This window comes from Wallemia mellicola, assembly GCF_000263375.1.
Source record: "Wallemia mellicola CBS 633.66 unplaced genomic scaffold WALSEscaffold_5, whole genome shotgun sequence".
Lineage (NCBI taxonomy): Eukaryota > Fungi > Basidiomycota > Wallemiomycetes > Wallemiales > Wallemiaceae > Wallemia > Wallemia mellicola.
In genome coordinates this window covers 525,585-552,773 of record NW_006531962.1, presented here as the reverse complement: position 1 = coordinate 552,773, position 27,189 = coordinate 525,585, and the positions used below count along the sequence as shown (strand labels likewise).

The 27,189-nt window shown below is 38.6% G+C and overlaps 18 protein-coding genes across 18 annotated transcripts; 11 read left to right on the top strand and 7 right to left on the bottom strand.

The window, feature by feature from the left end:
- Positions 1-100: 100 nt before the first annotated feature.
- On the top strand, positions 101-1,379 carry WALSEDRAFT_31940 (mitochondrial carrier). Its single transcript, XM_006957383.1, has 3 exons — positions 101-693; positions 744-839; positions 892-1,379. The coding sequence occupies exons 1-3, from the start codon at positions 264-266 to the stop codon at positions 1,260-1,262; spliced, it is 897 nt and encodes a 298-aa protein (XP_006957445.1). The 5' UTR covers positions 101-263; the 3' UTR covers positions 1,263-1,379.
- WALSEDRAFT_68212 (hypothetical protein) lies at positions 1,352-3,317 on the bottom strand (the record flags this gene model as incomplete). Its single annotated transcript, XM_006957382.1, has 6 exons — positions 1,352-1,775; positions 1,821-1,962; positions 2,010-2,427; positions 2,473-2,668; positions 2,713-2,784; positions 2,835-3,317. 6 exons carry the CDS (start codon positions 3,315-3,317, stop codon positions 1,377-1,379), a joined length of 1,710 nt encoding a protein of 569 aa, XP_006957444.1. The 3' UTR covers positions 1,352-1,376.
- A 198-nt stretch (positions 3,318-3,515) lies between these two features.
- WALSEDRAFT_31939 (hypothetical protein) lies at positions 3,516-5,131 on the bottom strand. The gene is made up of 3 exons (XM_006957381.1): positions 4,018-5,131; positions 3,854-3,964; positions 3,516-3,807 (listed from the first exon to the last, which is right to left on the bottom strand). The coding sequence occupies exon 1, from the start codon at positions 5,081-5,083 to the stop codon at positions 4,661-4,663; it is 423 nt and encodes a 140-aa protein (XP_006957443.1). The 5' UTR covers positions 5,084-5,131; the 3' UTR covers positions 3,516-3,807; positions 3,854-3,964; positions 4,018-4,660.
- Positions 3,516-5,131, top strand: WALSEDRAFT_31938 (ribonuclease H-like protein). The gene is made up of 2 exons (XM_006957380.1): positions 3,516-3,807; positions 3,854-5,131. The coding sequence occupies exons 1-2, from the start codon at positions 3,610-3,612 to the stop codon at positions 4,667-4,669; spliced, it is 1,014 nt and encodes a 337-aa protein (XP_006957442.1). The 5' UTR covers positions 3,516-3,609; the 3' UTR covers positions 4,670-5,131.
- Positions 5,132-5,236: 105 nt separating this feature from the next.
- WALSEDRAFT_59942 (kinase-like protein) lies at positions 5,237-7,154 on the top strand. Its single transcript, XM_006957379.1, has 4 exons — positions 5,237-6,717; positions 6,767-6,884; positions 6,932-7,008; positions 7,041-7,154. Exons 1-4 carry the CDS (start codon positions 5,304-5,306, stop codon positions 7,043-7,045), a joined length of 1,614 nt encoding a protein of 537 aa, XP_006957441.1. The 5' UTR covers positions 5,237-5,303; the 3' UTR covers positions 7,046-7,154.
- Positions 7,138-8,765, bottom strand: WALSEDRAFT_59940 (alpha/beta-hydrolase). The gene is made up of 11 exons (XM_006957378.1): positions 8,551-8,765; positions 8,386-8,507; positions 8,292-8,340; positions 8,196-8,245; positions 8,046-8,145; positions 7,923-8,002; positions 7,798-7,873; positions 7,621-7,749; positions 7,539-7,575; positions 7,452-7,491; positions 7,138-7,400 (listed from the first exon to the last, which is right to left on the bottom strand). The coding sequence occupies exons 1-11, from the start codon at positions 8,728-8,730 to the stop codon at positions 7,280-7,282; spliced, it is 984 nt and encodes a 327-aa protein (XP_006957440.1). The 5' UTR covers positions 8,731-8,765; the 3' UTR covers positions 7,138-7,279.
- WALSEDRAFT_36890 (TPT-domain-containing protein) lies at positions 8,717-10,353 on the top strand. Its single transcript, XM_006957377.1, has 2 exons — positions 8,717-9,670; positions 9,721-10,353. The coding sequence occupies exons 1-2, from the start codon at positions 8,748-8,750 to the stop codon at positions 9,887-9,889; spliced, it is 1,092 nt and encodes a 363-aa protein (XP_006957439.1). The 5' UTR covers positions 8,717-8,747; the 3' UTR covers positions 9,890-10,353.
- Positions 9,941-10,288, bottom strand: WALSEDRAFT_4520 (SET domain-containing protein; the record flags this gene model as incomplete). Its single annotated transcript, XM_006957089.1, has 1 exon — positions 9,941-10,288. A coding segment is annotated over one exon (348 nt), but the record flags the coding sequence as incomplete, so codon positions are not given.
- A 42-nt stretch (positions 10,354-10,395) lies between the features above and the next one.
- WALSEDRAFT_54005 (hypothetical protein) lies at positions 10,396-13,138 on the bottom strand. Its single transcript, XM_006957376.1, has 4 exons — positions 12,460-13,138; positions 11,475-12,414; positions 11,030-11,330; positions 10,396-10,979 (listed from the first exon to the last, which is right to left on the bottom strand). The coding sequence occupies exons 1-4, from the start codon at positions 13,126-13,128 to the stop codon at positions 10,424-10,426; spliced, it is 2,466 nt and encodes an 821-aa protein (XP_006957438.1). The 5' UTR covers positions 13,129-13,138; the 3' UTR covers positions 10,396-10,423.
- Positions 13,139-13,215: 77 nt separating this feature from the next.
- On the top strand, positions 13,216-15,123 carry WALSEDRAFT_31931 (p53-like transcription factor). The gene is made up of 3 exons (XM_006957375.1): positions 13,216-13,295; positions 13,344-13,755; positions 13,798-15,123. The coding sequence occupies exons 2-3, from the start codon at positions 13,655-13,657 to the stop codon at positions 14,522-14,524; spliced, it is 828 nt and encodes a 275-aa protein (XP_006957437.1). The 5' UTR covers positions 13,216-13,295; positions 13,344-13,654; the 3' UTR covers positions 14,525-15,123.
- On the bottom strand, positions 13,892-15,131 carry WALSEDRAFT_68203 (hypothetical protein). Its single transcript, XM_006957374.1, has 2 exons — positions 14,660-15,131; positions 13,892-14,598 (listed from the first exon to the last, which is right to left on the bottom strand). Exons 1-2 carry the CDS (start codon positions 15,123-15,125, stop codon positions 14,564-14,566), a joined length of 501 nt encoding a protein of 166 aa, XP_006957436.1. The 5' UTR covers positions 15,126-15,131; the 3' UTR covers positions 13,892-14,563.
- Positions 15,132-15,556: 425 nt separating this feature from the next.
- WALSEDRAFT_50770 (ribosomal protein-like protein L24) lies at positions 15,557-15,986 on the top strand (the record flags this gene model as incomplete). The annotated part of the gene is made up of 2 exons (XM_006957373.1): positions 15,557-15,637; positions 15,687-15,986. The coding sequence occupies 2 exons, from the start codon at positions 15,557-15,559 to the stop codon at positions 15,984-15,986; spliced, it is 381 nt and encodes a 126-aa protein (XP_006957435.1).
- A 112-nt stretch (positions 15,987-16,098) lies between these two features.
- Positions 16,099-18,090, top strand: WALSEDRAFT_63408 (PLP-dependent transferase; the record flags this gene model as incomplete). Its single annotated transcript, XM_006957372.1, has 3 exons — positions 16,099-16,235; positions 16,281-17,126; positions 17,172-18,090. 3 exons carry the CDS (start codon positions 16,099-16,101, stop codon positions 18,088-18,090), a joined length of 1,902 nt encoding a protein of 633 aa, XP_006957434.1.
- Positions 18,091-18,626: 536 nt separating this feature from the next.
- On the top strand, positions 18,627-19,934 carry WALSEDRAFT_16425 (sorbitol dehydrogenase; the record flags this gene model as incomplete). Its single annotated transcript, XM_006957096.1, has 5 exons — positions 18,627-18,713; positions 18,762-19,124; positions 19,170-19,232; positions 19,286-19,344; positions 19,388-19,934. 5 exons carry the CDS (start codon positions 18,627-18,629, stop codon positions 19,932-19,934), a joined length of 1,119 nt encoding a protein of 372 aa, XP_006957158.1.
- A 62-nt stretch (positions 19,935-19,996) lies between these two features.
- On the top strand, positions 19,997-21,338 carry WALSEDRAFT_59935 (hypothetical protein). Its single transcript, XM_006957371.1, has 5 exons — positions 19,997-20,317; positions 20,365-20,514; positions 20,561-20,792; positions 20,841-21,079; positions 21,127-21,338. The coding sequence occupies exons 1-4, from the start codon at positions 20,151-20,153 to the stop codon at positions 20,964-20,966; spliced, it is 675 nt and encodes a 224-aa protein (XP_006957433.1). The 5' UTR covers positions 19,997-20,150; the 3' UTR covers positions 20,967-21,079; positions 21,127-21,338.
- WALSEDRAFT_56899 (AAA-domain-containing protein) lies at positions 20,917-27,177 on the bottom strand. Its single transcript, XM_006957369.1, has 12 exons — positions 27,045-27,177; positions 26,885-26,999; positions 26,751-26,841; positions 26,502-26,702; positions 26,362-26,458; positions 25,751-26,312; positions 25,203-25,702; positions 24,927-25,149; positions 23,490-24,880; positions 23,180-23,443; positions 21,918-23,132; positions 20,917-21,868 (listed from the first exon to the last, which is right to left on the bottom strand). The coding sequence occupies exons 6-12, from the start codon at positions 26,148-26,150 to the stop codon at positions 21,521-21,523; spliced, it is 4,341 nt and encodes a 1,446-aa protein (XP_006957431.1). The 5' UTR covers positions 26,151-26,312; positions 26,362-26,458; positions 26,502-26,702; positions 26,751-26,841; positions 26,885-26,999; positions 27,045-27,177; the 3' UTR covers positions 20,917-21,520.
- On the top strand, positions 21,127-21,600 carry WALSEDRAFT_31929 (hypothetical protein; the record flags this gene model as incomplete). Its single annotated transcript, XM_006957370.1, has 1 exon — positions 21,127-21,600. A coding segment is annotated over exon 1 (220 nt), but the record flags the coding sequence as incomplete, so codon positions are not given.
- On the top strand, positions 26,362-27,182 carry WALSEDRAFT_16755 (SCO1 protein; the record flags this gene model as incomplete). The annotated part of the gene is made up of 5 exons (XM_006957107.1): positions 26,362-26,458; positions 26,502-26,702; positions 26,748-26,855; positions 26,884-26,999; positions 27,045-27,182. Coding segments are annotated over 5 exons (660 nt in total), but the record flags the coding sequence as incomplete, so codon positions are not given.
- Positions 27,183-27,189: the final 7 nt, after the last annotated feature.

The window sequence follows — 27,189 nt, the reverse complement described above, 5'->3', positions numbered from 1 at the left end:
CATATTTTTTTCGCTATAAAAAAACCCCGGCATGCATATTGTTTAATAAAGCTAGGGATGCATTCCTTATGATGAAATCACGTGTGTTAAGAACAAACGACGAATGAGGATTTAGATGTTATGTAGGGAATTTATGTGTTAATAGTATAACCACATCTTCGATTATATAGATCGACCAAACCGCCGTTATCGGATAAGAAATAAAATTAGGGACGACTTTATCTTGAAGGGGAGCCTTGCTTAGTTTCGGACTTCGAACAAAAATGTCATCTCAAACGACAAATCCAAAGCCGTTACCAGGATGGTCAATGCCTTTAGCTGGTGCTGTTGGTGGTGTCGTTGAGATACTGACTATGTACCCTACTGATATCGCAAAGACACGCATGCAACTTGAAGCAGGAAAGAGTCAAGGCATGGTTAAAATACTCTCAGACATTGCAAGAAAAGAAGGTTTCGCTAGATTGTATAGAGGTTTAGCCGCACCACTTACTATGGAAGCACCAAAAAGAGCTGTAAAGTTTGCTGCGAATGATTATTGGGGAAAGACCTATAAATATATGGCCGGAACCACAGAAATGACACAAGCCTTGTCTTTAGCTACTGGATGTACCGCTGGTGCAACAGAGTCATTCGTTGTGACACCGTTTGAATTGATTAAGATTAGGTTGCAAGACAAAACAAGTACATTTAAGGGTATGTCCGATTATATATGAAGTATAATACATTCTAAATAGTCCCCTTAGGTCCATTAGACGTTATCAAGCGTACGATACAAAGTGATGGTCTTCTTGGCATGTACGCCGGAATGGAGGCTACCTTCTGGAGACACTTCTGGTGGAGTGAGTTAGCTTATACCTCTGTTTGCTAATGAATCTAATTAAATTCAATCAGATGGCGGATATTTCGGTGTTATTTTCCAAATACGCTCGCATCTTCCTAAAACCGAGACCAACTCAGGGAAGCTTTTGAACAATTTCACAGCTGGAACTATTGGCGGATTATGTGGTACCGTATTGAACACACCATTCGATGTCGTAAAAAGTCGTATACAAGGTACGGTTAAGGTACCAGGCGTTGTACCAAAATACAACTGGACATATCCATCTTTGATATTAGTAGCAAGGGAGGAAGGCATAAAATCTTTGTTCAAGGGATTTATACCAAAAGCTACGAGATTAGGACCAGGTGGTGGTATTTTGCTCTTAGTTGTCGATTTCACAATTAATCAAATGCGTAAAATAATGGGTCCTCCATATGTTTAGATGATAGCAAGGCATTTAGATGATCAAAAAGAATTTCATTTCATCATTTGTAGATTTCTGTTATAAATTTAATGTTTGTAGTGGTTTTTAATAGAAGTTTGGTATACATGTACTTTACAAACGTGCTTTTATTAATGGTTGAGATCTACAACGACTCGTATATTCACCCCACCACTCTAGACACTTTATCAGACACTTTTCATTTTTGACTAACTTGATGGACTTGTATGTGAGAGCTAAGAAATCATCCTGATCTTGCTCTATCCATGGATTGAGGTGTAATCTTTCGAGCAAGCGCAAGAAGTCATCTAATAAGTCATACTCTATGTAAGGTAAGAGAGTTGGAATTGTGAATGCAACCTTTAATTTTGACTCCTGTAGTTCTCCATTTTTAAAGGCATCACAGAGACCATCTAGGCACCACTGTGTGAGTTCCGTTGAATGTGTTGAGACTTTCTTTATCACACTCTGATATGCAGTTGTAAACTGCTCTTTAGACAAGACATCGAGAGTCTGATAAAAGCTGTTAAATAGATCTAGTAATAAGAAAGAACCCACTTTCAATAATGTTATCGCATAACTCATCACTCTAGCAACCAAGACTTGATCGACATCATCAGGTTTGACACCACCAAAGAAAGTGAGCGTGACTGAATGTGCATTCTCGAATGCTTGTGCATGTTTACTGTCTTCCAGGTATCTGTACTTACGTGAACAAAGACTTCATTTGTGAAACAGTCAGCTTACCTGTCACATATTGGCAAGACGGTCGATAGAACAAACGCTGGTGAGCACTTAAGAACTAGAAGTTCCGCAATATGAAGGAAGTGAATGACCTTCACATCATTTTGTTGCTTGTTAGGGTATTCTTCGGTCAATTTAGTTAATATCTCTTCACTTGCTGTAACTGCGATATTTTCATCCTCAATCGCATTGATCATATCTACACAAAGAAGATTGACAGCTACCCATTCTCTCAAATCTTCATCTTGATTTACTAGATGATTGATAACTACCAAGTGGGAAGTTATTTCAAATACTTTCCTTGGTAGATACGGATCACTATTTTTGAATCCGTACGATGTAACTGCATGGGTAAGGATAGTTTGAAGGACAATTAATGAGGTAAACAGAAGTGTCATAAAATGCGAATGAATATCCCTATCTTGGGGCATGGTCAATTAATCACTAGATGAAAATGTGTACCCACCTTTATCTAATTCCGAGAAGCTGAATGAAGACAGCAGACGCTCATGTTGTATAGATATTTGAAGTAAACCCTCAAGCAAGTTCTCGAGATTGTTGGTATTCTGGTGAGACCATAAAGTGCAAAAACGAGACAAAATGCGTGAAATGGAAGGTATGCTAGTGTAAAGTGGTCTTTCCTTTATTTCTTTGGATTGTAGCTTTTTATTGTGAGGATAAATATATGGTGATTGTAGATACTCACATGGATGTTGTCATTATGATTATCAAGTTTAAATGATTCAATAAGAACCTTGACAAAAAAATTCCTTAACAGCTATACTTATGTGAGTATATGAGCATCACAGGTCCGGTCCTATCACATACATTTATATCCATTAATTTCAACTTGTTTGTCCGAATTTGCGGTAGGATCATTACCAAAGTCTTAATATAGCTATTGTCAAGAAGAGAATCAACCTCGTATAGTAAACTATCCTCTATTTCGCATATGAGTATATCTTGAATATCATCGATCTCTTCGTTTCTACTACTATCCAATGCCATCATAATACCGGCTAAATAAGACACCTTGAGAGATGCTCGAAGGTTCAATTTATCGAGAACATCTAACAGACCGTTTAAGGTGAGATGTCTTTGTATTTTAGCCTGTGTGAGAGTTTTAAAGAATCCAAGTAAATCGGCGTAATTTAGATGATTAGAATTGAGGATGTATTGTGTGAGCGTCAAATAAACTGTAGTATTATAGTCTAAATTTACTAGGAATCGTAAAGCTTCCAAGAAGTTATCGTCATTTGGATTTTTGTCTAATCTCTCTAATAAATCAATCGTCGCTTCAATTGACGACATCGACGTAGCTTATCAAGATGCTATTTACTATAATTTAGTTTTATTTATGTCGAATCTCTAATATATCTCTAGTATGTCTCTAACATCTCATCTCTATCTTCCTAACTATCATCTCCATACCAATTACATCACTCTCCTGCTTTTACGTCCTTATTTGAATATGAAAAGAGTATTACGTAGATTATCAAATGAGTTCATAGATCTCACAGCAAAGAAATCAGCGCAATCTCAACCTAATTATCGAAAGAGGACGCTGTACACACCCTCAGTAGCAACCAAACAGAGTAACACCATGCTACCGTTATATTCTTATAAACATCCATCAAGTTATACAACAAATGGCATGAGATCACCCGCTTTGGCATACACGCAATCTGTTCAAGAGGCAAATGAACTCATACAAGCATTAAGGGGTCACGTCGGTTTTGATATGGAGTGGAAAGTTGATTTTAGAAAGTCTGCGAAGCAACGTAGAACAGCTATCGTACAAGTAGGTTTGATTTATCTTGTCGTGACAAGCTGACTCAGTTATAAAGTTATGCGATGATAAACTCATTTTAGTCTTACATTTACACCACATGTCTGAGATACCCAATGAGCTAATCAAGCTTCTGACAGACAAACAAAGATACAAGATAGGTGTCAATGTAAGTAACGATGGGAGGAAATTCTATAACGATTTTAAGATACAATTAAATAGTTTACTAGAGTTGACATATCTCGCGAAATCCATCCATTCAGCTGAATTGGGTAGTAATCGAGTACTAATTTCACTAGACAAATTGACTGAGTTTTTATTACAAGAACGTCTAGATAAAGGAACCGAAAGGGTCGGTGATTGGGAGAACAAACTGAACTGGAAACAAATCGAATATGCCGCTAATGACGTCTATGCGAGTTATCAGATGTTCGACAAACTGTCTAGTCAGAGCACTGAAACTAACTTTGATAAGTTCCTAGTTGATAAAGATTATGATAAAAGTAGTTCTGCATTGAAAGAGATACCAAACAACGATAAAATTATATCAAATTCTGGGAAAGTAATATACAATCGAGTTATACGTAGTCTCACAAAGGATAATGTTACCTTAACGTACCTCCAACCGAGACATATAAAAACATTAAAATGGTATTTTGAAAATCAACGATCACTCGATCAAACGCGAAATGAATTACGTCCAGAGAAACCATTGGCGAGAATAACTGTAATATTATACGCAACTGAAATCCTACTTCTGAGTAAGAAAGGATACTCCGATGCAATGCTAGTAAAATTACAAAATGATATTGAGAAGTACCTTGATGTCTCTATTAAGAAGAGCTGGTATGAAGATTACGGTTGCTTATTTTAATTGCTTGCGTCGACTCAATTCGGAATCTATAGTTGCTAATGATCTACTAAAGGTGTTTCCATCAATTTGACTACCTGTTGTTGATAATAACTTTTCTAAGAAATCATCGTCTAACTTAGATGCATTCCATACGTTCCTCACAATCCTGATGTCTAAAGCATCTGATTTAATAACTTTGTTTTGTTTATCGAGTAATCTATCGTAAAGTGCCAGATAGCGAATTCTATCAGCTGGTCTAGGCTGTGTCAAACGAAAAACCGGGGCAATGTTTTTACTACTTGATGTACTAACTGTACTATTAAGACTACCAGATCTGCTTCTCCCTGATATTCTACTAAGTGAGCTATTCGATGGACCACCGCGCAGACTAGAAACGCTACTAGCAGGGCTATTTAAACGAACAGGTGGTGGCATAATTGGTGCATTCGTATTAGGTTTGTTAATAGGTCTAGCTGGTTGTGGTCTATTAACCCCAGAACTCGTTTTACGCTCTGGAAGCGGTGGTGGTGGTGTACTATTAGAGGATGGCGAACGCTCAGGTAATGGTGGTGGTCTTATATCAACTGGATTGAGCGTTATCAAATCATTCCGATTATATGACATATTCTCAGTTGACGGTTTCAAGTCGACAGTCATGTCGATCCTACGTGAGAGGGAGTTAATAAAGTATAAAAAGAGTGAATTGTTGGATATTTTAAGTAATCTTAGAGAAGATATTAGCGAAAACTTAACGAAAGATGCACTCATTGATATGATCATTAATTTGGAGCAGCCAAAGAGCGCGGCAGATCAACTATCTACTAGCTCAGATGATACCGATAAAGATTCTTACCATAGCCGTCCACTTAGTAATAACAATTCTAAACACAATACGCGTACAAGTACGAGGGCAGCAAAGAAAAAAGCATTAAACAAACTTAGTTTAGAATCTATCAATAAACCATCCGTACAGGCTAGATACCAGCTTCGTACGCGTACAGTCTCTAATGAAACTACTCCAAATTCAGTTGACAACGCCGTCAACAGTGTATCAATGATGAATTTAGATGAACCAGAGAGTAGCTTTAACGAAGATGATATCGATTTACAAGAGGAAACGGCATCAACACTTAAGCGTTATCTCAAAAGACAGCTTGAACATTTGTGTGACGTTAATGACATAGATTACAGTAAAACCAATACGAAAGATGAGTTAATTGATTTACTCGTAGAGTATAAGGAGAAGTCAACACCTTCCACCGCATCTTCAGATGATGGCACTATAATAGATACACCAAAACCAACTGTTAAGAGATCGAAACTAGGCAAAGGAACAAAACCAACACGCAAGGCTATAAATTCATCCTCTACCGCAACAAGTACTGCCACAACTAGGCCAAATGTTATCGTCATGTCTGATAAAACTACGCCAAAACCTGGTCATCGTTCAAGCAATGGTACTAGTGACGGAATTGCATTAGATCTACAAGAATTAGGTTTAGATAATAAAGAAATAAGTTCGTCGTTGATCGAAAAGAAAGACAAAATTGGTTCAGGTGGTTTTAAGGATGTCTACGTGGGTACTATCCGAAAAAAGAGATGTGCTGTTGCAGATATACGCGGACAATTGACTGAAATGGATATAAAAGAGTTACAAGTTCTGAGTAAACTCAACCATCCAAATATAGTGAAATTCTTGGGTGTTTCGATTCCAGAAGATAAAAGTGTACCTGTTATGCTTATCAGTGAATTATGTAAAAACGGTGACTTATTTGATTATCTACGTCAACATCCTCCACCAACTAACAAGAAAGCCTTCCAAATTATGTTAGACATAGCTAAGGGTCTGGAATATCTACATAATGCCAAACCAAGCATTATACATCGCGATGTTAAATCGAGTAACGTACTTATTGATGATAGAGGTAGGGCTAAATTGAATGATTTTGGTTTAGCAAGAGTCAAACAATCTACTCGTTCAATGATACAAAGTCTCGTTGGTACTGTTAATTGGCAAGCTCCTGAATTATGGTCTGCGAAACCATCATATACTTCCTCAGTTGATATCTGTGAGTGTTTAATATTCTCTAATCAATGAAGCTAACTATCATGCCCAAGTTGCTGCGGCTTTGGTTTATTGGGAGGTTTTGCAATGGCATAACACTAAGAAAATGTACCCATGGGAAGGTCAGAATGAGCATTACATTTATGATCAAGTGGGACAAAAACACAAAAGGTGTGTACATAACCTATATATGACTGTTCAGGCTCACATACTCTCAGACCATCATTGAATCATTTTAGAAGACAGTGGGGTGGTGAAATTCTTAATCTCATTGAACGAATGTGGGCACAAGATGGTAAGCATCGTCCATCTGCTGGTCAAGTCGTGGATGAGTTGGAAACTATCATTAAGAATATTGCATAAATAAATCATAACTAGAATAACTAACGCATAAAGATATTAAAATTGCATTGATTGCATAAACAAACAAACAAACAATTTCCATGAATTACAAGCTTTTATATATGAATTGTGTGTCTACAACAAAGAAATGAGCGTAAATGTTTACGTAATATTCGTTATAATGTCCTTATATCTGTCTATATGAGTGAAAACTAACTGAAATCTTATGCTCTTCCAACTTTCTTCACTGCTTCTGCGATCGTTTCCTCGACCAGTTTATTGAATTTAAATGGACGCTGGCTTATTAAACCATGTCCGGTATCGTTGAATATTGTGTAGGTTGCGCTTTTCAGGATGTTAGAATTATGTCTTATCAGGAGTAGATCGAACACTTACCTTGGTAGATGCTTTTGTAAATCAACCGAGCATGATATGTCTATAATAAGTGTTAAGCGTGAACATTTCGGTAAATACGACACTGACCAACTAGATAATCTTCATCACCCGACACGATCGATATCTAAAAGACATAAACTTAGTCATTAGATAGGAAGAATCGACTAACCTTAGGTATATTCTGATCAATTTTTTTCATTCTATCTGGAGAGACTTTGTGGCCAAGAGCAGCATACATTTGTGAAATTGCACCAAATGGATCTTGCTTTTTGGAGTACTTTGCGCGTTCTATCATGTGCTAAATTAATGTTAAAATTAAGTGTCTCTTTAAAACGTGCAAACTTACCTCTCTTTCGCATTCCCTATTCGTACGTTTAAGACCATCTCCTTCTCTAATTTCGTCCAACCATTTCAAAGGGAAACTATATCAGTTGAATATTTGATAAAGTCAATATTAATGACATGACGTACACTAATTCAAGATAAGATTGTACGAGCTCTTCACCATCCTTCATAGTGAAAAATGAGAGTAATGTGTATATTCCCTTCCACTGTTGCACGTCAATAAAATAATGCCAAGCAAATGACACGTACAGAAGGTAAATTCCAGTATGGACCGTATCCTCTTGAAGTTACTGCAAGGGTGAGTGAAGCTATGCGATCGTGTATGCGATCGCAAAGTTCTAATGAGATCCTTATAAATTATGAGTCGGATGTACTTAGCGGAAAGTAAGATGCGCTTACATTCCACCCATGCTAACACCAACTAAGTGTAAACTGCGGCTTCCTGTCCACTGCAGAATTACGTAAGAATAAGATTAATCGAATGTGTTCACTCACGCCTAGTAAATCTAATAAAGCAATGACGTCTTCTGCCATACCACTTGTGCTGTTTGGGGTCTTAGGTACGCAATCACGGGTTTATAGAACGCACCTGTATGGACCTCTAGGGCCAGTTGAGTGGCCAACAGCTCTATTATCGAATGCCAAAATTTGATACTTTCTAGAAGGTGCTAAATTGTTCACTTGCTTTGACCAGCCAAAGCAGCTACCGTTCTGTATGATATTAGATAAGACCTCGTCGTAAAGGTGAACGCACTAAACCCATAATAAATATTATCTTCTCTGCGTCCTTATCAGTTGAACCGTGCAGCTCATAGTACAATTGATGTGATTCTATTGGATTGAGCTTATTCGCTGTAACTGTACATAATCCTCTGCTAATTCTCGTATCTGAATTGAATATTGTTGGGTAATCTACCGCATCTTTCAGTTGCATCTCTCTCTTAAACGGTGATGTTGGATGATAGCAAGAAAGAGTATTTGAGGCACTCTGGATTGAACTTGCTGTATATAGTTTTATGGTATTTGTTCGCATTCAGTCTATCTTTATATAATAAATGGATTTTCTCGAGTAGCTTCCCATTCCCGCTATTCATGACAAGCTGGCACATGTTAATGCAATGGTTACTCAGTTGGATGCTACTGTCTATCGTACCATCGCTTAGAACTACGACTAATCTATCTACAATTGAATATGTTAAGAAAATAGTGCCATGTTCATTATCAACTGCGTTAGATATCGGTTTAAGCAATCTATCGTTGAAGACAATAACATTAACATTCTATACAATGTGCAAATCATCTTCACTCATTTGGGTTTTATTGTTCGCGTTCATTTTCAGGTTAGAGAAGCCTTCTTTCTCGATAGCCGGTATCATCCTCGTCATAGCCGTTGGTGTTATCATGATGGTCAGTGCAGAAACTAACTTTGTATTGTCTGGCGCTATACAAGTATTACTAGCAACTGCTGCAGGGGGTCTCAGGTGGTCACTTACACAAATACTCCTCAAGAATAGTCAAAATGGCTTGAACAATCCTGTCATTATACTCTACTACCTTGCGCCAGTTATGTTTGCTTGTCTCATAATACTCAGTTTGATATTTGAAAGTTGGTCTGATATCGCCCAGTCGGATTATTTTATACATGGAACACTCAGTACAATAAAGTCAATAGTAATGATCGTATCACCCGGATTTTTGGCTTTTGGAATGGTTTTATCAGAGTTTAAACTTATTGCAAGATCATCAATTATTACAATGTCAATTGCAGGTATATTTAAGGAACTACTTACAATATTCCTCAGTAGTGTAATATTTGGTGACATCTTAACACCAATAAACATTACAGGTATGGCTATAACTATTATAGGTATATTGTGAGTAAAAAAAGTATCACAAAAAGCATACCCCACTAATGTTACGAAAGGATTTACAACTATCTTAAATATTATCAAACAATGAATGCAAAAAGTTACGAACAAGTCCAAACAAATGAGCCAATATTCGATTTAGAAGATATAAATGTTAGCAATCCAACTGAAAACACTAGTATACCCCAAGAAAGTATATCAAATAGTACCAAAATCACTTTGTAAAAATTCAAATTCACTTAGATCCTTACACTCATCATCTATTTCATTAGATGTCCACCATAATTTACTCTCTGAACCATATGAAATGAACATCTCCTCATCTTTATTTATAAATCGCGTAGTTTTAAACTCTATTGTGAGATTTTTGGTATTTATACTAAACGTAACATTCGGTATTCTATTATGATTGAAAATTGATCCTAAACCCAAGGCTAAGCCCATTCTCCCACTGCGATCTGGCCAGATGAATGTATACTCATCCAAAGCAGTGTGCTTTCCAAAATTTGCGTATTCATCTTTATTAAATAGCAATACTGGTGATATTTCCACTAATGTATCCTTCTCTATCGGTTCACCAGCGAATACACCTCTACCTCTATTAGAAGTAGATAATATTCTCATTTTATGAACATTTAAATGTGGACTCTCTATTTCTATATCTGTATTGTAATTGTAGCTATCTTTCTCGACATTCTCAGTCATATGAAAGTAAAAGATCAAGATATGGTATATGCGATTTTACATGGTATAAATTATCTACTTTACAGGTTTCCCTAGTTCTTTACTGACAGTATGCTCGTCATTTTCCCAATTATAAACATCCGAAAGGATTCGTGTGATATCTTCTCGAGATGTATTCCTCTGTAGTTTAGTTTTTACCCTACCATCTAAGGTGTTTATAAACGATTGTGGTGTATATAATCCCACTAGATCAAAACTACAGTGATTATCTTGACAATTACACCTCCCAGATAACATATTCCTTAAAACAACATGTTCTAGATTTTCATGGATGTATTCCTTTTCTTCTAACTGATGTACTGTATCTATGGTGTAATGTTTATAAAATAGCATATCAATCGATATCGATTGTAGAGATGGACATGCGTGTAATATTGACTGTATATCTATAAGATTGAGCGAGTTTATTGACTTTATGTTTATTTTCTTCAATTTCTCAAATCGTAGCCCGTACAAGCTATTAAGTTCTATCGGCGAAGCAATTTGATAAACAATTGAGTTCAGATTTGGTAATTTACTCAAATGTTCCGTTCTAATGCTACTTCCTAGGTTATTTCTGCACCTTACATGCCTATCCAGTAGTTAATCATCCATTCACACGTTTAGAATATTAAAGCTCACTTTATAGTCCAAGCTAATGAGATATCTTCAACAAAACATTCCAAAACTCTATCAAATCTGGTCTCTTCATCTATCGCACTCTCTTTCAAGTTAAATTCCTCTATCTTCGGCGCATTCGGTCCAACGAGTGTCAAATTGGACAAGTCTTTGCTTAGCTTGTTAAGATGTCTACAAGTTTGACTTAATTTATTTGAATACTCTAAAAGCATATAGAGTAACTCATTTGGTAGCTCTAATATAGTTTGTCCTTTTGTACTGCTCATAAGTGATGACGTTACAATTCGATAAGAGGGACTACACCCTAAAAAAGGTAAATTTAAAAAATGTATAAATTAATTTTAATTTTCTTCAGCGGGCAACTCTGAATATTCGACTTCTTGATTCCACGGACGGTAAACGCTCCATAAACGAGGTTTTGAGTTACTCGATTCACTACCGAGCATACCGAAAGAGAATGAACCAGGGTTGAATACTCTACAACCCTCATATTTTAATTCGTATCTATCATATTTATCTGCTAGTATTAATGAAGTTGGTATTGGATATAAACGTAATGCGTGATCATATTCCCATAAAACTGGTCTACTGTTTATACTAAACGGACTAAGATGCGCTTGATCGATTATAGTTTGAACTAGGTACTTCTTTAACTTTATATCTACATTTTCCTCTTCATCGGCCAGTGATTCTTCTTTGACTTTAACATTGTTACGTAAAATCCTAGACATAGCATCATCTCTACATATAACAATATCTTGACTAAAGTAACGTATGCGCGTAGGGTTACTACTAAAATGCGTTCTAGGTATCCTTGATTCGAATTCCCTTGTGAATGCTTTAGGTAATCTCGTTCGTGGTAATGTGGTACTTGTGCCTGAACTCCATGGATCATTAGGTCCGGGTATGAACACGAACGTTGAATGCTGTGAAATTATTGGAAATTCGCAAATGATGTCTGCCAATTTGCTAAATGAATCTTGGTATTCGCGTATTTCTCGTGATGTTGTTATCGGCTGAGATGAGAAATTACCGCATAAAACAAACAACAATGGTCTAAAGTCATTGAAAGCATTATTATAACCTTCAAATAATCTTCTCAAAGACAACTGAGTTGATAGTTCATTCAGCCAGACGTCTGATAGGACTATAAATCCAATGTGATCTAAGCTCTTTTCTATCCTCTTATACAACTTTTGATCCTTGATTGATATACCGCCTAAGCCTAAAAAGTCTACATGACCATGTACGGATTGTGAGGCTGAACGCTTTTCAGACGGTGGGTGTCCGATTCCGTATGCTTTAAATACTGGTTCTTCTGTTTCAAGAATATACATACCATCAACGAGGACAAATGAGCCTTCAGTGAATAGACCCTCTCCTGGAACCTACATAAGTGTCAGAAAAGATTGAAAAACACGCTATAAACCTACAGCATCATCTAAATCCAAGACGACAACACCATCTGGATCTTGCAACGCGTGTCTACCATCGACAGTTTGTGAGAGCATACCAAAGAGCATAAATCGCTGGTTAAGTCTTCCTAGGAGGTTCTTTGTCGATGTGATCTTCATATACTTATCTCTATCGTGGCTACTAGCATTGATAGTTGAAGGTGGAGAGAAGAATTCATTCCGTAGAATGATCTGTTTGATAATGTTATACCTATCTAACCATAATTGAGAGAGTGATGCAGGACTACCAGCAACACTCTGTGTTGGTTGCTTCGTAAAGCTCTTATTATCAACGGTGTAGTTATATCTAGGCATATGAAACGCATCAACTATTTTGAGGTAATTTCTAGGATCTATTTCATCTTCATTCACGTAATCATCGTTATCAAGTATATTCATTCCACCAGCGTAGTTCAACTGTAAATTTAAGTAAACTTTTTGCAAAACGTCTACGTCAACAATTGAAGTACAATCATCTTGTTTGAGATATGCAAGAGCTAATGAATCTGATATACTACTCAAATTAGTCGCATTGAGGTTGTAAGTTTGCGCTAAGTTCACTAAAAAGCCCAAACTCTGAGGTGTTAAGGATAAAGAATGCTTTTTGGTGAATATTTTTAGTATAACGTCTCTAGGATTACTGGACATCGATGTTATCAAAAAGAAGGCGCGTCGCGATATCGCGATAGTGAGAGACGCCAGCCGACAAACATTTCGTAAAATCAATCGAGGGCGGATACCCAAATACGGGGCAAATTGAAAACATAGATGACTTTTCTTCTTAATTACTATTATATTTCTTGGTAGATGTGTTTGTAGGTGAATGTTTTATTATTATACATAACGTAGCTAAGACAGTGTAGTCCTCCTAGGACACCTCCACAGAGGAGAGTCATCGAGGAGCCACCACCACTTATACCGTTCAATGATGTTCCTTTTTGGGGTCAATCTTCTGATTTAAGCTCGCCAACGCCTAGCTACAGTTATAGCTACGGATTTCCGTATGATACACCAATTAGTATGGACAGTAACTACTCAACTTCACCAAAATTCAATTTAGATTTTGGTAGTTTTGGCATACACGATAGTCAGCTATTCACGGCACAATCTAATGAACATTACGGTGATTTCTTTGGTGATACTGTCACTTATGTTGACATGTATGTCTCTTATCATGGGGAGTTTGTCAAGTGGGTGTATGGTATATTCCGAATTGAAAAAATTGACGGATCACCCAAGTATACAGCCAATAGTTAAGTCAAAAGTAGATAAAGGGTGAGTTTAGCTATTTCACGTGGAATCAACTCAATGATACAGATTCATATGGTCAAATAGTGCTCAAGAGTCATTTGCTACAACTTATAGACGGAATTTCTTTCAGATTAGCACTAAGGTGATACTTCAAATGGCTGGAAAGATAGCACAAGAGGAGGAGAGCCTTAGTAACCCTCTTGTGGCAGTATCAGGTCATCTCATCCCGATCCTTTCATTTCAAGTAGGTTTAAACGCGAGCATGTACGACGAAGACGCCGTTGTTGAGGATAGCGTAAACCTTGTACAATTCTCATCAGCTCGCGAGAAAGGACCGAAAGTTAAACCACAAAGAGAATCAATAACTGCGTTAATAAACAGCACCAGTGATGATGTTGAGGCTCAAGCTGTAAAATTTGAACGTATACAATTCGAGCGCTCAACGAACAGGAAGATGGAAAAATTCCGCTTAAATGTTACCTTATACGCTCAACTGGAGAATGGTGTAGATGTTCAAGTCGCTACTGTTAAAAGCATGCCTATATCTGTGCGAGGTAGATCACCTGCGCATTATACTGACGATATGTACACTGGTAGGAGTCTACCAAGAGTCAAATCCTCGCAGACACTTCGGAATAAAATGGCTAACACGATGCGTGTGTCTAAAAGTACACCTTCATTGTCAAACACTAAAGCAAGAGAGAAAATGTCTACTATGACGGTTAGCGGATCAAGTAAACCAACACTTGAAGACCTTGCGACAGCATGTGAGATTGATATGGCTACACTTTAAATATTAAAATTAACAGAATAAGGACGAGAATGATTATTGTTATGCAATAAGTTGATGTATTTGACTTGAATTTTCTGTCTAGTTTTCCTAAAAGAGTGTTACTCCTTCCTAAGCGTAATTGGGTATCATCTAGACCAAGTTCTAAGTCATTCAAGAGCTCATTATGTTGACCAAGTTCTGTCGTCATTGTGTTGCTCAATTGGTGTTGATTGTGTATTGACTGTGAAAGATTATCTAAGTGGGTATCTTGTTGATCCATCATATCGTCATAGTTGAATAGATGTTCTTGTTGGCTAGTTGATGGTGTTTGCTGGATAGATGTCGACTTTGGAAGGTGTGTGAGCGGCATTTCTTTAGCAGGCTTAGGAGAAGGTTTATCCTTTCCTAGTAAATCGAGTAGATTGAGATATTGGTGCTTAAATTTGAGTGCCTGGTCACTGTCATCGTCTGCTAATACCTCATAACCCTCCTTGAGCGTTTCTAAGTTGCTATCTAATTCGTCATCATCGTATTTCAATCCCAGTTGTAGTATCTTCTCCCTTTCTAGTAATTTAGATAATGTTGAGGTTGCAATTAGAGATAGTCTGTCCGTTGTAATCATCAGTGTAATGAAAAAAGAAGGTAAATATGTGTCGTAGTGAGAGATAGCGATTCTAGAGATATTCGATAGCTATTATATGTAGACTAGCTACTGATATCTTTGATCGACGGTGAGAACGACGACGACTAAGAAAATAGTAGAGATGACTAGAGATGAATAGCAAGGGAATGTATAAAATATGATGAATATAATGACTAAGTAATAAAATACAATAAATTAAGTATATTTATAAATTTTTAATTCATGAGATGATGGCGAATTTTAGGCGTCGCCTTGCTTAGCGGTGAACTAAAAAGGTTAGAAAGAGATAAATGGCTGGATGTATAAAATATAGGGAATATATTATAATATGATAGTATTAATAATCCTCCCGTATAAATATCACCAGCCAAACTGATAGAACGTCTACTAACACGCTTCAGGCAGCAGAAATGAAGGTCGAACTTTGCTCATTCTCAGGCCAAAAGATCTACCCATCAAAGGGTCGTCTTTACGTTAGACTTGACAACAGAGTGCGTTTTTTTCTAAGAGAGAAGACATTTCATATTAAATTATCTCCAGGTCTTCAGATTCGCTAACGGAAAGTGCGAGTCACTCTTCCTCCAACGTAAGAACCCAAGAAAGATCGCCTGGACCGCTTTCTGCCGTAAGCTCCACAAGAAGGGTGTAACTGAGGAAGTTCAAAAGAAGAAGGGTAAGAAGTCAACCAAGAACGCCCGTGGTATCGTCGGTCTCGACCTCGAAGCTATCCAAGCAAAGAGATCACAAAAGCCAGAAGTTCGTACTGCTGCCCGTCAAGAAGCCATCAAGCAAGCAAAGGAAGCAAAGCAAGCTAAGGCTAACGCTACAAAGGCAAAGTAAGCTGCTCTGGGTAGTTTATTTTATGTAAATTCTATGCATAATTTTAACGAATTGCCCATTTCTTAGTAATTAGTTCTTCCCTTACAACATCCATCATCTATTTTGTTATTAAATGGCAGCCATTTTAGGTAGTCCATTACCCCCTGTTGAGCACGCTATTAGCGTTAGTTTACCCACCTGGAAAGACCACACAGACTATGAAGAGGGTGCACCACGAGTCGTTGACGCAATGGTTACTGGCTATCCGAGGTATTTTCAACTTTTTATAGTTTAAACTTTCTAACATACCCTTAGATTCTTTATACACAGAAAAATACAGCAACTTTCTTCGATTATTATCACAAAATTCGGCAACTCTGACTCAGAATCTTGCTTACTATTTCCTATCAACAAATGGGCTGAAATGTGTAGAGACTTCATTATACCATCGGCGAAATCTGCTAGACTAGCTCACTTAACCGTCTGCGATCCTTCGCCAGATCCCGCAATTCCTTCAATTGAAGTGCATGCTGTCATTTTCAACAAGGATTTCTTTAGTCTAGCTAAACAGTTCTGGCAACACACAGGCTTAGGTGTTAGTTCGAGATTAGCTGAGAGAGCTTTGGATTGTCTTGAAGCGAGTGAAAAAATTAGCCCAACTGCATTATCAAAGTCTCCTTCTTCACTCTCAAAATCACCTACATTAACATCACCGCCAACTTTCCTTAGAACTGGTAGTCGCAATAGATATAATAGCAACAAATCCAAATTCTCACAAACTTCTCAGCCCCCTACACCTGGTGGTAGTGATTTAGTAGCTGGAAAGCTTTCAAATAATGCTTTGAAACAGGCTGATGAAGATAATAACCAGGACATCTTCGATAAGGATCATGCTGTTTATGTGGAAGAAAGATATGGTAGAAACTTACCATTGGCTTCTGCTCCATTAGCTAAGCGCGCTCTCAAGAGGCGTATTGCTGGTGTTGTTATTGACCCACATGTTGATGCCGCCGTTGGACCTACCATCGAATCTGAACGTGGTGCTGGTCTCACTGAAGACGACGTTTGGTTAACTTCTACTGGTATGGCTGCCATTTGGTTGACACATCAGGCAGCTATGACCTGGAAAGGTGCTGAAACTGGAAAAAGTGTTTGTTTTGGGTGAGTTCACTGTAACTAAGTTGCTTTTTAGCTAAAATCCAATAGATTCCCTTACACTGATACTCTCAAGGTTCTCCAGAAATGGGGGCCAGGTGCTCACTTTATGGGAAGAGGTGATGATGCTGATTTAGAACACTTGGAAGAGATCGCGAGCAAAGAACAACTTCTGGCCGTCTTCTGCGAATTCCCTGGTAACCCTCTATTAAAGTCTCCAGACTTAGCTCGCCTTCGTGAATTAGCTGATAAATACGGATTTCTGATAGTAGTCGATGAAACTATTGGTAGCTTCATGAACATTGATATTCTACCATTAGCTGACGTCGTCGTATCATCACTCACGAAAGCTTTCTCTGGTGAAACTAACGTTATGGGTGGAAGTATTATCCTCAATCCAGAAGGAAGTCACTATGAAGAACTTCGTGATCATATTGTCAACATATATGAAGATAGCTATTGGTTTGAAGATGCTATCTTCATGGAGAGAAATTCACGTGATTTCTGCAATAGAGTTAAGAAAGTGAATGAAAACACCGAGACACTCTGCGATTGGTTTTACAATCTTTCCGAATTAAATGGATCTAACGAAGGCGTTATAAAGGAAGTTTTCTATCCTAAATATACAACCACTGAGAATTACAATGCACGTAAGAGAGAAGGTGGTGGATACGGTGGTTTATTCTCCCTCACCTTTGGTAGTAAAAACAATAGCAAGGAACGTAACGGAGATATTGCTCGTATTTTCTTTGATAATCTCGACCTTGCAGCTGGTCCTTCATTAGGGTGTAACTTTACATTGGCTAGTTGTTATGCCATTCTCGCCCATTACACTGAATTAGATTGGATTGAAGAATACGGTGTTGATAGAAATCTCATTAGATGTTCTATCGGTTTGGAAGATGTTAACACTTTGTTATCAGCTTATAAATTTGCCTATGAAAAGGCACTCGAATTTGTACGTGATTAGAAAATTTGTACTGGATATTGGATTTTTACTTGAATGTTGTTCTTTTATATGAATTATATTTGAATGTTTATATAAGATTGTTTTCGCATGTAGTTCCTCAGCTTTTTGGCATTATACTACTGATCTATGTTTCATGACAGCTGAAAAAATGACGAACTAAGCGAACAAATGACAAGAGAAATATTCACGATTATATATGACCATTTAAAGCTACTTTAAAGCATATTGGAAGCATAGGAAATTGACCGTGAATTCGTCATCAACCTTAGTAAAAAAAAAGAAGATGTCTGGCTAATCACATATAGGATAACTTTAATTTGAGACTAGATCCACATTAGATATATTGTCCAATTGGTGATATTAGCATATGTGTGATGACGTATCCGACTTTCATGCTGTTTTGAGTATATTTAAAAAGCTTTCGGTAGGGCTTCCGGTCCTTCTTACTTTACACTTATAATCAATAAAATAGAATGTCAGCCCCAGTAAACGCTGCCACAGCTAACAAAATGCACAATCCAAATTTCATCCTACGTATGCCAGCTGAGCATGGCAAAACGGGTGTCGTAAGCTATGAAGAGAGACCAATTCCAGAAATTGGTCCAATGGACGTATTAGTAGAGGTAAGTCTGACGATATGACTGTTCATAATACTAAGGTGTACCCTATAGGTAAAGAAGACAGGTGTATGTGGATCAGACGTACATTATTGGCAACACGGCGCTATTGGTCCATTTGCAGTATCCCTTTGTCCAAATGGAATGTGTCTCGGTCACGAATCATCTGGTATCGTTGTAAAAGTCGGTAGCGACGAGAAAGTGAAAGTGAAACCAGGTCAACGTGTAGCAATGGAGCCAGGATTCGGTTGCGGTGTATGTTCAGATTGCAAGAGTGGCAGATACGAACTATGTGAATTTATGACATTCGCAGCAACACCACCATTCGAAGGTGGTACTCTCTGTCGTTACTTCAAATTACCAGCTGATTTTGTTCACCCGATTGCTGATTCACTCACCCTCGAAGAGGGCGCTATGGTGGGTATACCCTTCTCATTTAAAGGCATTCTAATTTTGCGATAGATGGAACCACTGAGTGTTGCCGTACATGCAGCTGCCAAGATCGGTCAAATTAAAGTTAATGAGGTAAGTTTTCAGGATGTTTGTTCAAGAGTGAAAATATTCACAAATTTATATAGAATGTCATCGTTTTTGGTTGTGGTCCAGTTGGACTTCTCTTGATAGCAACAGCTAAGGCGTGCGTGGAATCTTTTAAAAAAACACATTCTAATACCCCATAGACTCGGCGCCAGACGTATAATTGCGGTTGACATTAACCAAGAGAGACTTACATTCGCAAAAAGATACGCAAACACAGAGTCATTCCAACCACCTTCGAAAAATGAAAATGAATCACAAGATGAATACATGGCGAGAACTGTGAAAGAACTTCACAACACTCTCGGTGTTGAATCTAGAGGTATAAACGGCATTGACTTGGTATTAGAAGCAAGTGGAGCTCAACCATGTATCACAATGGGATTACACTTTTTGAAACCAGCAGGAAGATTCGTTCAAGTTGGTATGGGTAGACCAGATATTCAAATTCCAGTTGGTGCGATGATGTCTAAAGAAATCCAATACAGAACATCATTCAGATATGGTCCAGGTACCTATGCTTTAGCTATTGATTTAGTCAGCCAAGGTAAAATAGATCTTAAAGCACTTCACACTCATTCATTCGCTTACAATGACGCATTGAGTGCATTCGAAGCTACAAAAGCAGGTAAAGGCAAAGACGGCAAGAGTTTGATCAAGGCTGTTATTGATGGCCCAGAAGAATTGTAAAATTTAACGATATATTTCACATTTTTAAGTTTATTTATGTCTTCTCTGTTAACTATGAGAGTGTCACTTTCTAGACAATTTGGTAGCAGCACAAGAAGGTTATTCTTAGATGAACCAGACGCAGAATCCTTAAGGAAAATTAAAGCTGCATCTGAACGTGCTGCTGTTGCGAAGGGTGCAACTGGAGAAGCAGAAGTTAGAGTTGGATTGGATGAGATGAACTTCGGTAAACTATCACCATATGTTAAACCATCTGGTTCTATATTGGGCTTGAGAGCTAGTGATTTAAAACCTTCTATGTTGTTTTCTAGAGGTTTCAAGCCAAAGGAATTCTTCAAATGGCTTCAATGGAACCTCTACACGAGTTTACAGGATTACCACCAGTAAGAGGCTCTACAATTTATTAAGAAACGTCTGACAAAACTGATAGCCGCATGCTTTTATTCCAAAAAGGTGAATGGCAGACTGAGAAGGAGGGTATTCCAGGCTTGAAATGGATAGAGAGAAGGAAGGCATCCAATCAATGGGCTAGCACAGTTGCTTTAGACAAGTACACTCAACTTCAGAAAGCCATAACGAGGTGAGTATATACATGGCATAGAAAACTCATAGCTCATATAACATAGCGGTGATTTGAAAACTATTAACAAATTAGCCATACACACTCTCAAAGATAACTCAGATTCTCAAGCAAAGACAGTAAAAATCAATCGCGAGAAGAAATATGACTGGAAACTTTTGAAAATCAATGAAACACCATCCGTCATGTCAGTTAGAACGACCAACGTAATGCCAATGTTACCAGAATCAGCTGAAAAGCGTATCTGTCAGGTAGTCGTAAAGTTTAACACTGTACAGGTGTGTATCTGTTTTATCACATGACCCACCTGCTAATCATTCATAAAGACATTAGGTCCAGATCATCAAAGTCAGAATATCGTCGATTATGTCATGTTTGAAAAACCACTCTGGATGCGTAATGGTGATTGGAAGATGCGTGATAAGGTCTATGAAACACCATACTTCCAATAAATTTAATAGATTTTGTACTTTTATAGAAATTTTTTGCATTTTTTCACCCCTATGACTGACATCCAAGATGGTTGATCGTCGAAATGAACAAAATGGGTTTAAATTGACTGATCGTTTGTGTACATTTTATATAATATCACTTTCTGACATACAGCGTCAGCCAGACCTAGACGTCGAGTGAATGGTCAAAATGAGTTTAATAATACACCAGTGGATCCTCAATCAGCATTTAATATGGCATTGCGTGAAAGCTGGGAAGCTGACAGCCACATTGGTCTATCCTTCGATGAGCGATTACAGAGGGACAGATTGCGGAGACAAGCGGGAGAGGATTTATTGCGGGATATACAACGAAAGAGGAATGAGAGTAACCCACCGCCAGCGTACAGTCCTCGAGTGCGCACACCAGCTTATGCACCCCCATTACCTCCACGTCGCACAGTAAACAGAATGAACGGTAACAACAATAACAACAACGTTCCACCACCATTACCACCACGAAGATATATACCGAGAGTCATAAATTAAGTTCAATGCATTTATTTAACTAACTTTTACATTTCAACGTCATATTTACAATCATGTAACGTCGTCCTAACGACATCAATCATCGATTGCCTATTCCATTCGTAACGGTGTTCCCAGATTACACTACTGATAGCTGCACGTGTTTGCTCTAATTCGTCGACATTGAAGTCTTTGAGGAGTGTGACAGCCTCATTGAGTAAGGCGTCAAGTTGTTGCTTGTCGACTACGAATTCAGGTTCTGGTTCTGGTTCTGGTGTAGGCGATTTAGTCGATGGTTCCTCGATTTGCTCTGGTTGCTCTGGTTGCTCTGATTGCCCTGGTTGATCAGCTTGCTCTGGTTGCTTTTCAGATTCGACATTTTCAGGTCCCGGAGACTGGCCTTCTGTTAGCTTTATTTCTTGCCTTTCGAATAAAAAAACTCACACTCTCATGCATCTCAACGTCCCCCTTGGCCTTCTTAGAATCAGGTCCTTCCTTCAAGCCTTCCATTTCGCCTTCGCGAGGGCGCTTAAGTGAAGTGCCGTTGTCGTGATCTTGATCGCCAACTTCGTTAGATTGTGCATCTTCATTGGACTCAGCACTTGGGTCTTTATCGTGATGCTCATCTTGATTTTCTGTTTGTTCATTACTTGATTGCTGTTGATCATCTTTATCTTTGTTAGCCAAAGCTTCCTCTTCCTTCTTTTTGTTTTCCTTTTCTTCTCTCTCCTTCTTTCTCTTCTCCTTGTATTCTGCAATCCTCTTAGATTCTCTATCTGCCATACGTTGGCATTCGATTCTAAAGTGAGCATCAAACGCTTGATCAACTAGGACTCTGGCATGTGTGAGGAGTTGTTCTGCTTTCCACAATCTATCTTGATCACTCTTATCGAGTTCAGCATTGTGGACAATTTTAGCGACATCATCTACGAACTGAGCCGGATTCACGTAATTGTCTTTATATACGTTGAAGTGGATCTTCTCCAAATCAATATCGTATATCATTAGACGTTCTTTTTGAGTTTCACCAGGTTGGACTTCAGTTAAAGCCATCAATTCATCGTCGAGAGTTTTCTCCATGTTTTCTTGAGCATTTACTTCTGGAGGTGCTTCAGTTTGAACCTCTGGTTGAGGCTCAACAGCCTCTTCGTCTTCTTCAGGTTCAAAGTCACTATCATTTCTGTCTTCAATAATCGGTTCATCATCGTCACTCTCCTTTTGGTCCACTTGAGGTGCTTCATCTACCGTCTCTGTAGTTTCTGCCATCTCAGTATCTCCATTTTCGACTTTCTCAGCTGGCTCCTCACTGTTTTCCTTGTCTTCCTCAATGTTGTCATCCTGAATACCATTTTCTTCAGGTTTCTCACTATCTGGTTCCTCATTATCGTCTTGTTTGTCAGTTTCGTCTTTTTCACCATCTTCTTTTTCTTTCTCTTCCTCTGACACACTCTCGTCAACGCCATTTGGTATGTTACTGCCATCGTCATTCTCCTTGTCGACATTCTGCTGTTCACCTTCGGTGTCTTTCTCAACAATCTGCACCTCATTATTTTGCTGCTCTTGATTAGGTTCAGCAAAAACATCAACGCGAGCGAGAGCATTCGCAGTGCCATTATTATTAGTATTGACAGGTAATGGTACAACCATTGCAATTTCATCCTTGAATAATGATTAGATGAATAGACCAACGGAGTATTGAAACTCACAGCAAATGACTTCATAAACCTCCTAAACTTTTTCTTGAGTTGTTCAAGAACGGCTCCCAATCTCCACTTAAGATGCTCGCGAATTCTAGCGTCATTCTCAATCTGGGCATTGAGTTCTCTTTCGGTAGGTTCACGTGGTGCAACAGGTGGAGCAATTGGTAATTCTTCCAATTTACGTTTCTTACGCTGTACTGTATCAGGGAACATATTAGGTTTGAGTTGAATCATATCAATCAATTCTCGACAATATTCGCGTATTTGATCCTGAATTTCTTAATTAATAAGTTATTTTAAAATGTTATTGACATACTTCAGAGATGTCCTTCAAAGCGACCTTTGTGTCTCTTCCAAAACCAAACCATCTCTTTACGTCACGTGGTAACTCATCTGGTCGACTGTTAAGCATAGCTAATACAAGTACAGGATCAGATGGACTGATCGTATTGAGTAATGCGGTAACTGTCGCTCTTGCAGCTTCTGATACGACGTTACACCATTCGTGGAGTGAGGGTATATAAATAACTGAAGGTTTGTTTCTCTTAGCTTCAAGAATCATTTGTACACATGCGGATTCAATTGTACGAGTAGAATCACCAAGGAGCGTTGCCAAATCAAGTGATTGTACGTTGTAGCCTTCCAAATAATGAAGCAAAGCAGGTCCTATAAATGATTGACCCATTCCTTCTTCACCGTAAACCATCATACGTGGTCTAAATGTCCTCATATTGTTCATGTTTTGACGCATTACTTCCAACGAGAAACCACCATCATTACCAACTTCATCTTCATATTCAGCTTCTTCAATAATGCTCTTCTCTTCGTTTCTTGGGATTACCTTATCAACCACTTTTCTAGCCTCGATGAGGGCTTCTCCAAGGAGTGGGGTAAGATGCTGCGGTAATGGAGCAGCTGAAGTTGCACTGGAGCGAGCAGAAGATGGGATTAATTTCTTGATAGATCTCATAAAGTCTTTAGCTTGTACGTTGATTGTTTTAGGATCAAGTAACAACCTATTATTAGTTTTGTAAATTTGTGGATATCTACGTTGAACAGCATTGAGGGCAGCTTCTGTACATAAAGCGCGTAGATCTGCACCACCATAACCTTTTGTAAGATTTGCGAGCTTCTCAACGAAGTGTGGCTCAAGTGGTGGATCCCATTCTTTCGTGTTAATCTCGATGATTTTGCTTCTCGCTTTCTCATTTGGAAGTGGGAAATAAAATTCACGATCAAATCTACCTGGTCGTCTCAAAGCTGGATCAACTGCATCTGGACGGTTAGTTGCACCAATAACAATAACTTGTCCACGACCATCCATACCATCCATCAAAGCGAGTAGAGTAGAAACTATAGATGCGTGAATTTGTTCCTGTTTTGATGATCTTACAGGTGCCAAACCATCAATTTCATCAAAGAATATGATTGAAGGTTGTACTGCTTTGGCTTCTTCAAAGAGTAATCTTAACTGCCTCTCTGCTTCACCTATCCATTTACTCAAACAATCTGCACCTTTACGCATGAAGAAGGAAATCTTCTGATTTTCGTTGGAGCAACTGGCCGCTAAGGCTCTTGCTACGAGTGTTTTACCGGTACCGGGAGGCCCATGGAAGAGGACACCCCTTGGTGGTGTAACGTTAAAACGCTGGAAAACTTCAGGATAAAGGAGAGGGAGGGAAACCATTTCCTTTAATTGTCGTACATCTTGGGTATTCTTTAGTAGATTCTTTATCTAAAAGCTAATACTCACGCTCATCTAAACCACCAACAGAGTCGAATGAAATTTTTGTGTTGACACCAAGAGGGTCAGCATCAGCGAATGCGGCATCACCGACTTTACCGAGGTTACTAGGACCTGCTGTACCTAAAGAATCTATACCCATACCACCGCTTGGGGCGAGCAAACCACCACCACCACCAGCAAGATTTGAAATTGCCGGTTGTGGACGCTTACTAGGAGATAAATCGTCATCCTATGATTATGTTAGGAAAGGTGTAAACACTATAGGGGAGAGATTAAACTCACTGTATCAGAGTCATCTAAACTGCCGCGATTGTTCCATGGTACCAAGTCAATACCTGGATGTTGGAGAGCAGTGAATGAAGGAAGACGCCCAATTTTCTCGGGACTCTCCCTAACGTCGAGTATAGGTGGCGGAAGTACGTAATTAGGACGCTCGCGTCTTGTCCTGAGTGAGTAGTTTCTACGTTCGGGAGAGTCATCGTCGTCTTCATCATCTGTGTACATAACATTCCTTCTACGTTCAGCCCTAAGTGCTCTTTCGTTGGCTAATTTCTCGTGACGCTCTTGTACTACCTCCTTTGAAGGGAGGTACTCGACTACTGGTCTCGATCGTCTACTTGAGCGCCTTTCAGAGGAGTGATTTTCAGCTCTTTTTCTGAGTCTACTACCACGTAAAGAGAAGGCAGCGTCGTCATCGTCGGGATCACCATCGTCGAACTCTACAAAACGCTGAACTTGACGACGCGTCGAAGGGCGACCACGTCGTGTCGGTCTTCTCCGAGCTAATAATTGTTAAAAGATAAATAAGAAGGTAAATAAAAAAAACTAACTGTCGTATATCTCATCGCTATCGTAGTCTGTCCCCTCGTCATGATAATCCTCCTCCACGGGAGCTTTCTTTGTAGATGCGCGTCTGTTATTATTTCTAGCTGCACTCTTTGGTGGTGGACTGTCTTCGTCGTTGTAGTCAGATTGCTCTGGTTCAGGTATATCGTCTAGATCGTCGCCAAACTCAGAGCCCGAGTATTTTGTCTGAGGTATCTGCTCTTGAGTCTGAGATTGTTCTTGTCTCTTAATATCTTGTTGATCGTCAAAATCTGAGATAATCTGGTCATCTTTCTGGTCGATGTCTGGATTGTCGTCGTCTAAATAATCATTTTGTTCTTCAGATTGTTGTGTTCGTAGAGATCTCGTTGATATTTTGATTTTCGTGGGATTATCAGCAGTCATTCCTCGTTGTAACGAACCAAGAGGATTGAAATGCTCAGATATAGAAATCTATTAAGACAATCTAGTCATTATAACAAATCTATTATCTCACCTTTTTATCTCTCAAATAGCTCGAGATCTATTCAAACTAAATCGCAACAGAGAGATAAAGCGTTTGTAGGCGTACGTTTTATTCTTTTATTAAATATATGCCATAGTAATACACTATTAGCCATTTAATTGGGTATCTGCATCGCTTTTCGTCGCCACAGGTGTCGGTTTATATTATTACTTTAACAAAGCGAAAGCCGAGGTTGAGGAGAGCAAAAGTTGGTATATTATATATTGTTTTACTATTATAACACTTCATAGAACGTAAAATAAGCGAATCTGAAAAGTTAGGCAAACCAAAGATTGGCGGTCCCTTCAGTTTGATAGACGCGAAAACAGAGAATAGCTTCACACACGAGAACTTGCTCGGTAGATTCAGTCTCGTTTACTTTGGTTTCACCAATTGTCCGGATATCTGCCCTGATGAACTTGACAAGATGGGTACTGTAGTCGACAGAGTTGGTATGTCTATCTATTATATCATCCTTCTGTGATACTAACTCGAAGTAGATGCTAAACTTGGTCAGATTGTCCAACCAGTCTTCATATCTTGCGATCCAGCTAGAGACACAACTGCTCAAACGCGAAAGTACTTGGAAGGCGAGTTTTTAATCAGTAAATAGGTTTTTCTAACCCTAACTAGGATTCCACCCTCGTATGGTTGGACTTACAGGCCCGTGGGAGAACGTCAGAGCTGCTTGTAAAGTATACAGGGTGTACTTCTCCACTCCACCAAATATCTCGCCTAATGAAGACTATGTGAGTATATTAGAACGCATATAAACCCCGCCTAACGACGTATAGCTCGTCGATCATAGCATTTTCATGTACCTCATGGATCCAAACGGCGAGTTTGTTGAAGCCTTCGGGAAGAACACGACAGCAGAGCAGATGGCAGATAAAGTGCTATCATATACAGAATCATATGTACAAAATAAATAGATTATAT

Excerpts from the sequence above, each read along its gene's own strand:
- WALSEDRAFT_31940 (XM_006957383.1), top strand. The coding sequence starts at position 264 with ATGTCATCTCAAACGACAAATCCAAAGCCGTTACCAGGATGGTCAATG. Across the intron at positions 694-743 it reads CAAAACAAGTACATTTAAGG|GTCCATTAGACGTTATCAAG; the intron begins GTATGTCCGATT and ends TAGTCCCCTTAG. Across the intron at positions 840-891 it reads CTGGAGACACTTCTGGTGGA|ATGGCGGATATTTCGGTGTT; the intron begins GTGAGTTAGCTT and ends AAATTCAATCAG.
- WALSEDRAFT_31938 (XM_006957380.1), top strand. The coding sequence starts at position 3,610 with ATGCTACCGTTATATTCTTATAAACATCCATCAAGTTATACAACAAAT. Across the intron at positions 3,808-3,853 it reads GTAGAACAGCTATCGTACAA|TTATGCGATGATAAACTCAT; the intron begins GTAGGTTTGATT and ends TCAGTTATAAAG.
- WALSEDRAFT_31939 (XM_006957381.1), bottom strand. The coding sequence starts at position 5,083 with ATGCCACCACCTGTTCGTTTAAATAGCCCTGCTAGTAGCGTTTCTAGT.
- WALSEDRAFT_59942 (XM_006957379.1), top strand. The coding sequence starts at position 5,304 with ATGTCGATCCTACGTGAGAGGGAGTTAATAAAGTATAAAAAGAGTGAA. Across the intron at positions 6,718-6,766 it reads TACTTCCTCAGTTGATATCT|TTGCTGCGGCTTTGGTTTAT; the intron begins GTGAGTGTTTAA and ends ATCATGCCCAAG. Across the intron at positions 6,885-6,931 it reads GTGGGACAAAAACACAAAAG|ACCATCATTGAATCATTTTA; the intron begins GTGTGTACATAA and ends ACATACTCTCAG.
- WALSEDRAFT_59940 (XM_006957378.1), bottom strand. The coding sequence starts at position 8,730 with ATGCAACTGAAAGATGCGGTAGATTACCCAACAATATTCAATTCAGAT. Across the intron at positions 7,874-7,922 it reads CAATCTTATCTTGAATTAGT|TTTCCCTTTGAAATGGTTGG; the intron begins GTACGTCATGTC and ends CAACTGATATAG. Across the intron at positions 7,576-7,620 it reads TTGATCAGAATATACCTAAG|ATATCGATCGTGTCGGGTGA; the intron begins GTTAGTCGATTC and ends TATGTCTTTTAG.
- WALSEDRAFT_36890 (XM_006957377.1), top strand. The coding sequence starts at position 8,748 with ATGTTGGATGATAGCAAGAAAGAGTATTTGAGGCACTCTGGATTGAAC. Across the intron at positions 9,671-9,720 it reads ATAACTATTATAGGTATATT|GATTTACAACTATCTTAAAT; the intron begins GTGAGTAAAAAA and ends ATGTTACGAAAG.
- WALSEDRAFT_54005 (XM_006957376.1), bottom strand. The coding sequence starts at position 13,128 with ATGTCCAGTAATCCTAGAGACGTTATACTAAAAATATTCACCAAAAAG. Across the intron at positions 12,415-12,459 it reads TCTTGGATTTAGATGATGCT|GTTCCAGGAGAGGGTCTATT; the intron begins GTAGGTTTATAG and ends ACACTTATGTAG. Across the intron at positions 11,331-11,474 it reads CCCTGGTTCATTCTCTTTCG|GGTGTAGTCCCTCTTATCGA; the intron begins GTATGCTCGGTA and ends TACCTTTTTTAG.
- WALSEDRAFT_31931 (XM_006957375.1), top strand. The coding sequence starts at position 13,655 with ATGGGGAGTTTGTCAAGTGGGTGTATGGTATATTCCGAATTGAAAAAA. Across the intron at positions 13,756-13,797 it reads AAGTCAAAAGTAGATAAAGG|ATTCATATGGTCAAATAGTG; the intron begins GTGAGTTTAGCT and ends TCAATGATACAG.
- WALSEDRAFT_68203 (XM_006957374.1), bottom strand. The coding sequence starts at position 15,125 with ATGATTACAACGGACAGACTATCTCTAATTGCAACCTCAACATTATCT. Across the intron at positions 14,599-14,659 it reads CTTGAATGACTTAGAACTTG|AAAATTCAAGTCAAATACAT; the intron begins GTCTAGATGATA and ends AAAACTAGACAG.
- WALSEDRAFT_59935 (XM_006957371.1), top strand. The coding sequence starts at position 20,151 with ATGAACTTCGGTAAACTATCACCATATGTTAAACCATCTGGTTCTATA. Across the intron at positions 20,318-20,364 it reads AGTTTACAGGATTACCACCA|CCGCATGCTTTTATTCCAAA; the intron begins GTAAGAGGCTCT and ends CAAAACTGATAG. Across the intron at positions 20,793-20,840 it reads TAAAGTTTAACACTGTACAG|ACATTAGGTCCAGATCATCA; the intron begins GTGTGTATCTGT and ends TCATTCATAAAG.
- WALSEDRAFT_56899 (XM_006957369.1), bottom strand. The coding sequence starts at position 26,150 with ATGACTGCTGATAATCCCACGAAAATCAAAATATCAACGAGATCTCTA. Across the intron at positions 25,703-25,750 it reads TAGCGATGAGATATACGACA|CTCGGAGAAGACCGACACGA; the intron begins GTTAGTTTTTTT and ends AACAATTATTAG. Across the intron at positions 23,133-23,179 it reads GGTTTATGAAGTCATTTGCT|GATGAAATTGCAATGGTTGT; the intron begins GTGAGTTTCAAT and ends TCATTATTCAAG.